Genomic DNA, 13,856 nt, shown 5'->3' on the forward strand with positions numbered 1-13,856 from the left:
TCATCTGGCCAAGTGCATAACGTTCCCTCAGCACTCACAACAAGCAACCTCTGACAAAAGTCCCTCTACTTCTATTCGAGGTGAAAATGATGAATCAGACACCTTATTGATAGCAACAGCTCATGGTCCTCCTGGAATCAGAAGTTTTTTTGACTCAATGGAGTAAATTTGTCCATTGAGAAATGCTGATGAATGTCCTGCTCGGGGTGTGTATGCAACTGGTTCACCTCTGATGCTCACAGGCAATGTTTTGGATATGTGGAGACACCCAGCCAGCACCTGCCCTTCATTCTCATTCTGCTGAGTCCCTTGACAGAGAGAGAGAGCCGTCTCAGCTCAGCTCCCTGCTCTTTCATTTTATTTTCTCTATACTCATGTGCACACAGGTAGAGTTAGCCATTGTTCATGACTCTCAGTTCCATTTCATTACATTACACATAAGAGTCATTGTCATTTGACAAAGGCGTTAAGCATAAGGACCTTACCTTTCATATCAGCGAGAAATGGATACACACCTTTAATAGTGTTAGGGTTAGTGTTCCCACATGGCCACATCTCCATGTTACAGCGCGTGTTTACAGAAGACAGACTGCAGATGGAGGGACCACCTATACTAATTAGCTATCTAGCATGCTCCGAACACCTGTGTGTAACAGAAGAAGTCTTCCAGAAACTTGCTGTCACTGAAATGTGCTGTCACTGAAACGTGCTGTCTCTGAAACATGTTGTCACTGAAACGTGCTGTCTCTGAAACGTGCTGTCTCTGAAATGTGCTGTCTTTGAAACATGCTGTCTCTGAAACGTGCTGTCTCTGAAACGTGCTGTCTCTGAAACGTGCTGTCACTGAAACGTGCTGTCACTGAAACATGCTGTCTCTGAAACGTGCTGTCACTGAAACGTGCTGTCACTGAAACATGCTGTCACTGAAACATGCTGTCTCTGAAACGTGCTGTCACTGAAACGTGCTGTCACTGAAACGTGCTGTCACTGAAACATGCTGTCTCTGAAACGTGCTGTCACTGAAATGTGCTGTCACTGAAACATGCTGTCTCTGAAACGTGCTGTCACTGAAACGTGCTGTCTCTGAAACGTGCTGTCACTGAAACGTGCTGTCACTGAAACGTGCTGTCACTGAAACGTGCTGTCTCTGAAACGTGCTGTCTCTGAAACGTGCTGTCACTGAAACGTGCTATCTCTGAAACGCGCTGTCTCTGAAACGTGCTGTCACTGAAACGCGCTGTCTCTGAAACGTGCTGTCTGAAAAGTTTGCGATTATTTTGATGTATATGAAAGTAAAGGGCTTTATGTTTCTAGAACCGTATCGCAATTGAGAATTGATTCCCGTTTAAATGGAGTATTTATAAGCTATTGTTACAGGTAAACCAATTTTCCTTTGTGTGTGTGTGAGCGTGTGTGTGTTCGTATGAGCATGTGTGTGCGTGTGAGCATGTGTTTGTGTGTGTGTGTATGTGCACGTGCGTGTGTGTGTGTGTGTGCATATTTCTGAACTCATAAATGACTAGCACATAATAACCATACACTCTGAACATTCTGTATGGCAGCATTACTCATCCAACTGAAACAACTGTTTAGGTCACATATGTACTTAGAACATCAATCATCTCCAACTTCTCCTTCAGTGGAGTGAGGCGTTGCTTGTGTTGCTTGCGACAGGCCTTTTTTTCCCCAACAGAAAAAAACTAAGTAAGTTAAGATAATTATATGATAATTGCTTTGGATGAAAGGCTCTCTCGCTATATGGTGTGGGCAGGACACTGGACGTGGCTACTACTGCTGCTGCTACTGCTACTACTACTACTACTACTACTATTACTATTACTACTACTACTACTACTACTACTACTACTACTACTACTACTACTACTACTACTAGGCTACCACTACTACTACTACTGCTACTACTACTACTACTACTACTACTACTACTACTACTACTACTACTACTACTACTACTGCTACTACTACTACTACTACTACTACTACTAGGCTACCACTACTACTACTACTGCTACTACTACTACTACTACTACTACTACTACTACTACTACTACTACTACTAATGCTACTACTACTGCTACTACTACTACTACTAGGCTACCACTACTACTACTACTGCTACTGCTACTACTACTACTACTACTACTACTACTGCTACTACTGCTACTACTACTACTACTACTACTACTACTACTACTACTAGGTTACCACTACTACTACTACTGCTACTACTACTACTACTACTACTACTACATGCTGTGTGAGCTACTTGGCATGCTGTGTGAGCCACTTGGCATGCTGTGTGAGCCACTTGGCATGCTGTGTGAGCTACTTGGCATGCTGTGTGAGCCACTTGGCATGCTGTGTGAGCCACTTGGCATGCTGTGTGAGCCACTTGGCATGCTGTGTGAGCCACTTGGCATGCTGTGTGAGCTACTTGGCATGCTGTGTGAGCCACTTGGCATGCAGTGTGTGGTCAAACATCCTGCCTCCCTGCTTGCAGAGAATGAGAGAGCCAGCCACAACCTGCCGTCCGAGCCCCAGCAGACAGCTTGAAACCCGTCCCTCCACCCCCCTCCCCACTTTAATTGAGTCCTCCTAATGCCCCCTTTTATTTCGACATGATATGTTAATATGTTACGCTTTGCTGCATCAGATACCAAGAGACCTCAGTCTTCTTTTGTTTTGTGTTTAATGAAGGAAGACGTCCCTCCCCCTTTTTCCCGGATAAAGTAACTATGGGGAATTTGGCCGTGCTCAACTCAACTGGGAGCAATCGCAGGGAGGTGAGGCATATATACTCTGAGCGCTTCATCCATCAACACAATCTGCTATGGAGAGACGATGTGTGAGCTTCCTACACAGATCCGTCTCTTTCTCCCCAGTCAGCGCTAGGCTGGGAGGATAGTCAGAATACACCACTGCTCATTCAGCTCAATCAGTCACGCAAGGCAGCCAGCCCCCCAAAAAGATCCTACGGCACACAAATCAGACTGAGTTAAAAGAAAGTCTCTCATTTGAATTCCCCTCCACCAAACAGAAGGTGATAGCGCATTGCGCCGTGCAGTCTGCAAGAGAAGGCCCTCCTTGTCTCCAGGTCAAATACCTCCATCTCATCTCCCAGCTGTGGGAGGGAATGCCAGGCATGGTCGATCAAGCCTCTCCACTCTGCCACAAAGGAAGCAAGGCAGAAGAGATCCTCCTCTCAGTCAGTCACAACCCCACTCAGACAAGCTTCACAGCCTCTGTTTGTGTTGAATATTTCATTGTCTCTCTCTTCCTCTGCCGGCTCCTCAAATGACCTTTAAAGCCAAACTTCCCCTCTCTCTGCTCTCCTTCCTCACTGCCAGACTCCATCTCACAATAATTATAGTCAAACACTCTGCAGAACCCTCTCTTCTATCAAAATTCAACAGCACCTAAAGTGGTAATAGCACTAAACAAGTGATGGGGGGGGGGGGAATCGTTACAGTTACATATCGCAATATTATTTCTGAAGATATTGTGTTTTTTGCTAGGTAGCGTTAGATAGCGCTAGTTGGCTGTACCGGCACCAAAACTCTGGTATTTTTCATCTTATAGCTTGTTCTCCATCTTCTTTTTAAAATAGTGAACCAAAATGTTTTAAATACTTTTATATCCATGACTGACCAAAACTCCTTTTCTCTCTTCTCTTTCTGCAGAAGACATATAGTGACAATATTACATTTAGCTGATGCTCTTATCCAGAGTGACTTACAGTAGTGAGAGCAATACATTTTCATACTTGTCCCCCATGGGAATCAAACTCACAAGCCTGGTGTTGCAAACACCATTGCTCTACCAATTGAGCCACACGGAACATATGGTGAATATGTGTGTAACATCAAATCTCAACAAAATCACAGCATCGAATCACAATACCTATAGAATCCTGGGAATTGCAATACATATTGTATGGGCACCTACGTCTATTGATAATATCATATTGTGAGGTCCCTGGCAATTCCCAGCCCTAGCCCTCACTCTCAGGACTGTATAAGAAATTGCAGCCCATTGATTTGATGTGTCGAGGGAACAATGACCACTGCTATTGAGGCTAATGAAAGCAGAGCGTGAGTTAACTATGGATGAGGTCAATCCATTTCACTCTATGGTCTGGGTCTCCTCTCACTGTTAGTGACAGAGCTGCTCTATAAGAAACTTCAGGTCCATTTCAATTTCAACCTGGGTATCTACTCTGTATGTTAATAATGTGTAATAAATCCAGAAGAAACATCCAGTATGTCCTCAGGTACTGGGGATCACACACTGTTATATTCACACGGACGTTCAGCTTGCTAGCTTAAGTATTACAGAGATTCTCATGATGCATGAGATCTGGCTACCATGACAACCCAATTACCATTGTGTTCCCTGTACAGCTCCTAAGGAACTTACATCTGCATCCGTGAAGTTGATGCATTCCCAAAGATAACTCCTCAGGAACACTATATGTGCTTAAAGGAGTGGAATTCTAATATGAACAACGCTAGCAGGCAGCAACGTCGCAAAGTAGCATCTTAGCGCTGAGGGAAGAGTTGGTCTGTCTCAGTGAATTAAGAAATTAACTTTCAGAGTACCTTGAGTCTCTCTGACACTCCGTCAGTGAAGCTGATGGTAAACTCCTCCACCTTGGGCACCTTCATCTTGGATTTCTTCTGGTCCGTCTGGTACTCAGTCCGTGTCTTCACCACCACCTACAGAGAAAGGAGAGGACAAAACACAGTCAGTTACAGTGACACAGCAAAAAAACAATTCCCTTAGGGGTTAGCTGGACTTCAGTTAGACAGAGCCATCATACCGCACAGTCTTACTCTTATGTCATCACCGTGTTATGTCATCACCGTGTTATCTATTCAAGGGCAGAGAGAGAAACATAAAAACTCTAACCTCTGTCTCTGTCTCTGCCAAGCAACTGTCAGGGGTTGGCTATTTTAGGCACTGGCCTGTATGATGCACCCCAATCAGAACCAATCCCCTCTCTTTTAACACGATGTAGAGGAACAGAGAGTTGGGTAAGCAGAGGCCTGTCCCAGTAATGTCACTCTGCCATTCTTCACTGAAATTGGCTCAGAATAGCAGTCAAAACACAGAGGGGGAGAGAGAGATAAAAATGTGCACGTGATTACATCCTGAGTGCTCCCGAGTGGCGCAGCGGTTTAAGGCACTGCATCTCACTGCTAGAGGCGTCACTACAGACCCTGGTTCGATCCCGGGCTGTATCACAACCTTCTTAACTGACTTGCCTAGTCAAATAAAGGTTAAATTAAAAAATGTAAAAAAAATCCACGTGAGCATCATTGTGCTGCTTGTATGAAAGTCACATTGAAGATTTCGTCAGAAAGTATACTCTGCAGTAAATGACTGATGAATTGAGGACATTGTACTGCTGGTTCCTCATCACTGCTACAGGCCACTGTGACTGTACTGCTGGTTCCTTATCACTGCTACAGGCCACTGTGACTGTACTGCTGGTTCCTTATCACTGCTACAGGCCACTGTGACTATACTGTTCCTCTCAGATATCTATCTGCAGACACTCTTCCCCTGGACCTCTCTAACTTGACAAATTACAGGAACTGAATGGTGCTAGCGCTTCCAATAATAGGATCAAGTAATACATTTCCAAAATAATTGCACCTTCCACAAACCGTTGGTACCTCCTCTCTCCACAGCACAACCTGGAATTAACGGCATTATATTGTCCTGAAGTCTCCAAGAGACTCAGCTACTTGCCCTGAACTCTGCAATTACAGCCTCTCTAACTTCTTCCCCCATCATGTTGACATTTTATTTCCCCCCTGAAATACCAGGCTGTCTGCACCCCATGCTTCTCTGTCTTTTTTAGAGACACTGTTATCATTACCACTGCCATTTCATTTCTCATTCATGGGGAAAAAGCAATATGTAGGCTACCCTTGGGTGAGGACATGCAGTTCCCCGGGTACAGTAGGTCATCCTAGGAGCTCCACTGAGTCAGATAATCAAACGGACTGTATTTGCATTATAATTTACCTTCATCAAAAGGCTGATAATAAGATCACAGAAAGATCGTTGTCTAATCCTAGAACAGGATCCCATTTTATGTCATTATGGATAAGTCCCAAATGGCACCCTATTCCCTATTTAGTGCACTACTTTTAGCAATAGGGTCCTAGTCAAAGTAGTGCACCAAATAGGGAATGGGCTACCATTTGGGACGTATCCAATGACTTCCTGTCTGAATAATGCACATCAATGACTGCATCACTGCTACAAGGAATAAGGAGGTGAAACTTCAAAGAAACTCAAAATAATAAACCTACCAAGATAATAAGACTAGCAAGATAACAAAAAAAAAGCCCCCAAATATTGTCTTTACATATTCTGCTAGATTCTCATTTATGCTTTGGTGTGTACACTTTTCTAAGAAACACTGCAGTTATTCTGAGAGGAAACTCCAGGGTGAGTATTAGACGACTCACTTGTACAGTCACAACATGGCATCCCTCATCCAATAACCAACAAGCTCTTAGATGTTTGAGCCAAGTGATGGGTCATCCAACTCACCCTGTAAAACAGCAGCTTGTTCTCAAAGAAGTGCAATCAAAGGCTTGGCCTGGGGCCTGAATTCTTATGAAAACGATTGATTCAAAGTGCTACATGTACCACCCTTCATTACACTCCACAGCTCAGTTACTCTGCTGGTTTCCCACCCAATCAAGATATTGGAGACCCTGCGGCCTGCAGGCCCGTCACCGGCTGTCCAGATGGGATCAGGTCTAATTCCTCTCAGCACTGACCCACAGAGAATTCTGTTTCCCTGGCCTGTTTGTTCCCCTGTCTAGCCCTGTGTAGCACTGTCCAGCCCTGTGTAGCCCTGTCCAGCCCTGTGTAACCCTGTGTAGCCCTGTCCAGCCCTGTCTAGCCCTGTGTAGCCCTGTCCAGCCCTGTGTAGCCATGTGTAGCCCTGTCCAGCCCTGTCTAGCCCTGTGTAGCCCTGTCCAGCCCTGTGTAGCCCTGTGTAGTCCTGTCCAGCCCTGTCTAGCCCTGTGTAGCCCTGTCCAGCCCTGTGTAGCTCTGTGTAGTCCTGTCCAGCCCTGTGTAGCTCTGTGTAGTCCTGTCCAGCCCTGTCTAGCCCTGTGTAGTCCTGTCCAGCCCTGTCTAGCTCTGTGTAGTCCTGTCCAGCCCTGTCTAGCCCTGTGTAGTCCTGTCCAGCCCTGTGTAGCTCTGTGTAGTCCTGTCCAGCCCTGTCTAGCCCTGTGTAGTCCTGTCCAGCCCTGTCTAGCCCTGTGTAGTCCTGTCCAGCCCTGTGTAGCTCTGTGTAGTCCTGTCCAGCCCTGTCTAGCCCTGTGTAGTCCTGTCCAGCCCTGTGTAGCCCTGTGTAGTCCTGTCCAGCCATGTGTAACCCTGTGTAGCCCTGTCCAGCCCTGTGTAACCCTGTGTAGCTCTGTGTAGTCCTATCCAGCCCTGTCTAGCCCTGTGTAGTCCTGTCCAGCCCTGTGTAGCCCTGTGTAGTCCTGTCCAGCCCTGTGTAGCCCTGTGTAGCCCTGTCCAGCCCTGTGTAACCCTGTGTAGCCCTGTCCAGCCCTGTGTAACCCTGTGTAGCCCTGTCCAGCCCTGTCTAGCCCTGTGTAACCCTGTCCAGCCCTGTGTAGCCCTGTGTAGCCCTGTCCAGCCCTGTCTAGCCCTGTGTAGCCCTGTCCAGCCCTGTGTAGCCCTGTGTAGTCCTGTCCAGCCCTGTCTAGCCCTGTGTAGCCCTGTCCAGCCCTGTGTAGCTCTGTGTAGTCCTGTCCAGCCCTGTGTAGCTCTGTGTAGTCCTGTCCAGCCCTGTCTAGCCCTGTGTAGTCCTGTCCAGCCCTGTCTAGCTCTGTGTAGCCCTGTCCAGCCCTGTGTAGTCCTGTCCAGCCCTGTCCAGCCCTGTGTAGTCCTGTCCAGCCCTGTCTAGCCCTGTGTAGTCCTGTCCAGCCCTGTCTAGCCCTGTGTAGTCCTGTCCAGCCCTGTGTAGCTCTGTGTAGTCCTGTCCAGCCCTGTCTAGCCCTGTGTAGTCCTGTCCAGCCCTGTTTAGCCCTGTGTAGTCCTGTCCAGCCCTGTCTAGCTCTGTGTAGTCCTGTCCAGCCCTGTCTAGCCCTGTGTAGTCCTGTCCAGCCCTGTGTAGCTCTGTGTAGTCCTGTCCAGCCCTGTCTAGCCCTGTGTAGTCCTGTCCAGCCCTGTGTAGCCCTGTGTAGTCCTGTCCAGCCCTGTCTAGCTCTGTCTAGCCCTGTGTAGTCCTGTCCAGCCCTGTCTAGCCCTGTGTAGTCCTGTCCAGCCCTGTTTAGCCCTGTGTAGTCCTGTCCAGCCCTGTGTAGTCCTGTGTAGTCCTGTCCAGCCCTGTCTAGCCCTGTGTAGTCCTGTCCAGCCCTGGTTAGACAAAGAGGGATAACAACAGCTGTAGCTCCCTGGCAACTCCTCCAACACAGGATGACAGAATAGACTCTACCCCACAGTGTTTAGAGTTATGTTTGAAGGTACAATGTGTAAATACCCTTCAGACCTCTTGGCCTCTCTGTAATAATGTCCAGAGAGGGTGCCATGGTTGACTTTCTCTTCCATCTATTTCAGTCATTGTTTTATATTCACCTGATAAACAGTGACATTTTGCTGCGAAAAGACAGAGTCATGTGATTTTCTTTTTTGTTATTGTCCATATGTAGCTTGTTTTTGGTCACAGGTTCAGCAATGGCTGAAGAATTGCAACATTTACCTGGAGCTAACTCTGCAGATAGCACTGCTGGGCGATGTGAAAAGTCATAGTCAATTGATCAATAATATAATTTTTTACCTACATTTCTTACCTAAAATGTGTATCTTTAATTTACAATCTGTAGAAACTATGAGAATAGAAAGGTTCTGAACTTTTGTGAAACATCACAGAATGTTTCACAATGTTGAACAATATATGGCAAATAGAAATAAAATGATCAGAGATAGATGGGAGGGGTTGAGGGGAGCTGAAGGGTGGGACTAAAAACAAATAAAAGATAACTAATGTATAATATACTGCGTCCATAAAATGTATATAGCACAGGAAGTTGGTGGCATCTTAATTGGGGAGAACGGGCTCGTGGTAATGGCTGGAGCGGAATTGGTGGAATGGTATCAAATACATCAAACACATGGTTTCCATATGGTTGATGCCATTCCATTCGCTCCGTTCCAGCAAGTCATTATTATGAGCCGTCCTCCCCGCAGCAGCCTCCACTGTTATTTAGTATGTATGAACTGGAAGTAGAAGCCTAAGTGTTGTTGTCCATTAGTTTACTCCAATTAGGGGAGGGGTGGTAGGGTTAGGGGAAATAATAAAGGAAAATATATCAAATATATTAAAAATAATATCTATATTTATAAACAAAATATATATGGTGGATTGCAAATTATGCAGACAATTACATTGATAGAAGCTGCAATCTATCTGCAATGTTAAAGCTGATCCACCCCATAAAAATACATTATTTCCATATAACATACAGCCAAGAATCTCTGAGAAAACATGGTAACATCACCTCAGGCTGGGGAGGTTTTTAACCAGACGGTGAACATGGAATCTTGGGAATGCAGCAGAATGTGAACTGTACCCACAGCTATGCATCATCTGTAGCCCAACAAGACTACACTGTGTCTAGTCTACACACACCACTGCCCTCCAGAGCTCTGAGAGCCTGCCTAGACCACCTCTCAATCTCTGTCAGGGACGAACTAGATACTAGAATGACAGCGCTTTGAGGGGAATCTGAGAGACATTGATGTCCACTCTTCATAGAGACAACAAAGACTATTCAAACCCTCTGATGTCATGTCATGTCATTTCATGTCATTTTCACTGTTCATGGAAACACAGGACCACTGTAAACACATTATGAAATGAGCCTACACTGCATTGTTTCAAATGTCAATAATTTCCCATTAAAATAAATAACTCAACTGCATTTTCCAAGGCTGTATGCAAAGTAGAACCTTCATATTTTTTCTAGTTATCCAACCACCCTCGGAAAAATATTGGCATGGCACCTAGTCCACTTCAACAACTCCATCTCCAAACAACCAGCAATTATGTACTTATCCATTTTGACATTTTCTCTAAAGCAGCTGTTCCCATAATCACAGTCCAATAGCACTGCTCTTGACCCATTCCGACCCTCTGAATGGTATATCTTATATGACACTTGAGAGGCATGAATCAACGCATTGACAATTCTGAATGGTGCTCCAATTCCTCCTAGGGCGGGCATGGGATAGACAGACAGATAAAGAGATAAAGCTGTTCTGTCTGTCTGTGTTTGTGTGCCATGCTGGCCAATGGATGCTCCGTCTCCCCAGAGTCTCCCTTTATAACACTGTTGTGGAAGGAGAGGCAGGACCTGCTATTGTGACCCTGCACCCCTAGTGAAATATGACACAGGTCTCTTTTGTAATGCTGCACGTCTGTGTGGAGTGACAGGCTACTCCAGTTAGCAGGTGTACTGAGAGATTGTGCCTTCCTCAGCAGAATACAAGACGAGGGCTGAAGCACCACTCTGCAAAAGTGTCACGGTTCTTCTCCTAATGGTTACTATAGAGTGACGGGCTCGGCCTGCATGGGGCCACGGGCTCTGTTGTGCTGTCGATCAAATAAACCAAGAGCCAGCCTCATGATCAGCTGGGAGCTGACAAATAAATCACAGGGAGAGGACAGTTATTTCTTTACATCCTCAATGTCAAATTAATATCAGCATTCCCTGCTGAAGTAAAACATGCATGAAATGACATCGGCAGATATGCCTTGTGACAACACAACAAAGGACCTGTCCTTCACTCCTATGAAAGAAAGAAAGAAAGAACTGCTGTGTTCATATGGAGAACACTAGCCGATCAGCTGTTATGATTGAAAATCCCTTCAAAGTAAGATTCAATTATATGCATTATTAAACAATTACAAATATCATTACTCATATCAATCATATTAACACGTTCAGTTCAGTGATTCATTCATCATCATTCTGTGTAATAAGCAGCAGAAGTCGTCAGTGCTGGGCCAAAAAAATAAACCCCCCTTGTCAAAGTAAATTAGAGATTACATGTTTGCTGGCTTCCTTGAATGGATGATGTACATGCCAGTTATACACCTGCTTCTTTAATAGGTGCTTTAAACAAAGGAAGCAAGAGGGCAATTGAGATGACAGAAAGATGGGATTTCTGTTCAATTACGTAATGGCAATGGCAATAAATCAAGGAGTGAGTCGGAGAGGAGAGCAGAGCAGACAGACAGTCCATTTTACCTTGTCTGGGGCTCCATACTGGAGGTTACCGACGTCCAGAGGGGTGATGAGCGGCACGTTTTGGAAGCCATCCTCCACACTGACGGGTTTAACGCCTTTGTCTTCTAGATTGCTCCCCAGTTTAACCATCTTTACTAATAGAAAATAGTGCACTTCTCAAGCAGATGCTGTAAATATAACAAAAACGATGTTAGTTCATTGTTCATGTGTCACTTATCAAACATTAAACATCTACTGACCATGCAAATCGATACGTTTGTTATTTAATCCAACCAAGTTTATTTAAACATTTAAATGACCTACATTGGATTTCAACTTTAACTTCATAATAACATCAAATATTGTAACAGGCTAATAAGACGCTATGAAAACCCGTTTAATTATTCAAAAGATTTGATAAATTAAATATGTGGGTGTGCAGGCTAACTTGAGATATCATTTCCCCCATCTAATTTATCAAAATTAATATATTCTACATTTTAAAAAGGTGGAAAATCACCTATTCCAACGCCATGGAGCAGGCATCAAAATACATACTATGTTATCGGGCTGTTCATGGGGCTACACCTGCAGTAACCTAGCCTAGACTACCTCGTCTTTAGCGTCCAAAAACAGAATATGTCAAATAAAAACATCTACTTACGATGGACACACTTTTATAAATCCTTTTCGTTTCTTCGTCTGCTGTGTTGTAGGCTAATATCAAAGACGCGAGGCAAGGAACGCAGATGCAGGCAGACCGGGCTAAAACGCAATCAAAGCTTAGTGGTGCTGATGCGAGAAAGTAGGCAGAGACTAGCAGATTCCATAGGCAACCCAGCCCCCAAACCCAAACACTGCCTCCTCACTTTATACTTGCAAACGGCACCACTAGGTGGATTTTTGAATGAAATCCCACATTTGTTTTGGCCGATTTGAATAAAACCATAAACCTCACTCAGATGTATTTTCTTAGTCTTTATCGCCATCTAGAGACCTGAAGTTATAACTGTGCGGCAGCGTTGGGTAGTAACGGATTACATGTTTCGGGATAACTAATTGAAGTAGCTGTAATCAACCCGGATTATATAAAAAAAAAAATCTAATCGGATTACAGTAAATAATCCGCCCAACACTTACTGTGCCTGTCTGTATCTCTCCCTCTGCATAATAAATAGCCATCTCTATAAAACTGCCTTCACATCATCTAGTAACTTTGTAAATAACAGCATATGACTGGGAAAATCCACTTGAACGCCAATTCAATTGATAATTACAAGTGGGAAACTCATCTATCATCCCCGTTCTCCCCTGCACCTCTCTGACGTTACTTGTCAACAAAAAATACATTACGCATGGCGGCGTCATCAGCAGTAGTTTATTGATTCTGTTCATCTTCCTTTTCATTTAGAAAGTGAAAGCAGCTCTGGATATACTTTTCGTCGGCAAAAAAGAGCAAAACACTCACAAACCTTCTAATGACCACCATGTTTGATGGTATTTCCCAGTTCAAAACGTGAAAGCACACATCTCGTATTTACGACTTCGCAACTGGTAATTACCACATTCCCACTTGGTTAGAAAGTAGAACTGAGGAGCAGTTAAGTACAATATGGGAGAAATAACATTCAAATGGACATTGTCAGTGCCGTTTCTAGACATAAACGGCCACTTCAACAGTCATTGGCCACAACTCAATGTACTGTTTAGTTAGGATTGATAGTAGGACACAACTAACAATTGCATAGTGCTTCAGCAGTTTGGTAGTGTGTCAGCAGTTTTCGTCTTGTTATGTCAGTCACTGACGTTAACTCAATTAGCCCATGTCAGCTAACATTAGTCTTGACAGCTATCTAAACCTTTAAATAATCATGGCCGAATTACTGACCGGGCACTCAAGCTACCTAGGCACCATCACCTGCAGGGGTCCCCCATTGATTTAGTCACTCTCACTCAGATATCATATGAACATTGCATAAGACATGGCAAAATGTGTAGCATTGCAGGAAATTTGCTTTAAAACAGCAGTGTTCTTTCCGCCCCATGGCAAAATGAGTAGCATTGCATGAAATTAATTTTAAAACTGCTTAAATGTTTTCTCTGCCCCATGAAAAAAAAATGGATTACAGAAAATGTGCTTTAAAACTGCAATATTTTCTCCACGCCATTAACGTTAAAGCCACACATTTTTCTCTCCACCACCAAGACGGGGCAGCTAAACTGTTTTGCCCGCGAGATGGGGGGCCCCACCAAAAATGCTAGAAATGGCCCTGGACATTACAATTCAAAATCCACATTTTTGAGATGTTTTGAGATGTTAAAAGTTGTCTGATGTCAAGATGAGTCCATGTGCCAGATCATCTATACACTGAGTATACCAAACATTAAGAACACCTTCCTAATATAGAGTTGCACCCCCTTTTGCCCTCATGACCTCTACAAGGTGTCGAAAGCATTCCAGAGGGATGCTGGTCCATGTTGATTCCAATGCTTCCCACAGTTGTGTCAAGTTGACTGGATGTCCTTTGAGTGGTGGACCATTCTTGATACACACAGGAAACTGTT

At 44.5% G+C, this 13,856-nt stretch overlaps 1 protein-coding gene across 1 annotated transcript in view; it reads right to left on the minus strand.

Annotated features, from left to right (window-relative positions):
- LOC139537796 (neuronal vesicle trafficking-associated protein 2-like) overlaps positions 1–12,219 on the minus strand; it is a 43,128-nt gene extending 30,909 nt beyond the window's left edge. The window contains exons 1-3 of the mRNA XM_071339588.1: positions 11,956–12,219; positions 11,313–11,479; positions 4,620–4,736 (exon numbers count right to left, since the gene is read on the minus strand). Of these exons, the coding sequence (XP_071195689.1) occupies positions 4,620–4,736; positions 11,313–11,441 (246 nt within the window). The 5' untranslated portion in view covers positions 11,442–11,479; positions 11,956–12,219. The remainder of the gene's footprint in view (positions 1–4,619; positions 4,737–11,312; positions 11,480–11,955) is intronic.
- Between the last annotated feature and the right edge of the window lie 1,637 nt (positions 12,220–13,856).

This window comes from Salvelinus alpinus, chromosome 13 (genome assembly GCF_045679555.1).
Source record: "Salvelinus alpinus chromosome 13, SLU_Salpinus.1, whole genome shotgun sequence".
NCBI classification, from domain to species: domain Eukaryota; kingdom Metazoa; phylum Chordata; class Actinopteri; order Salmoniformes; family Salmonidae; genus Salvelinus; species Salvelinus alpinus.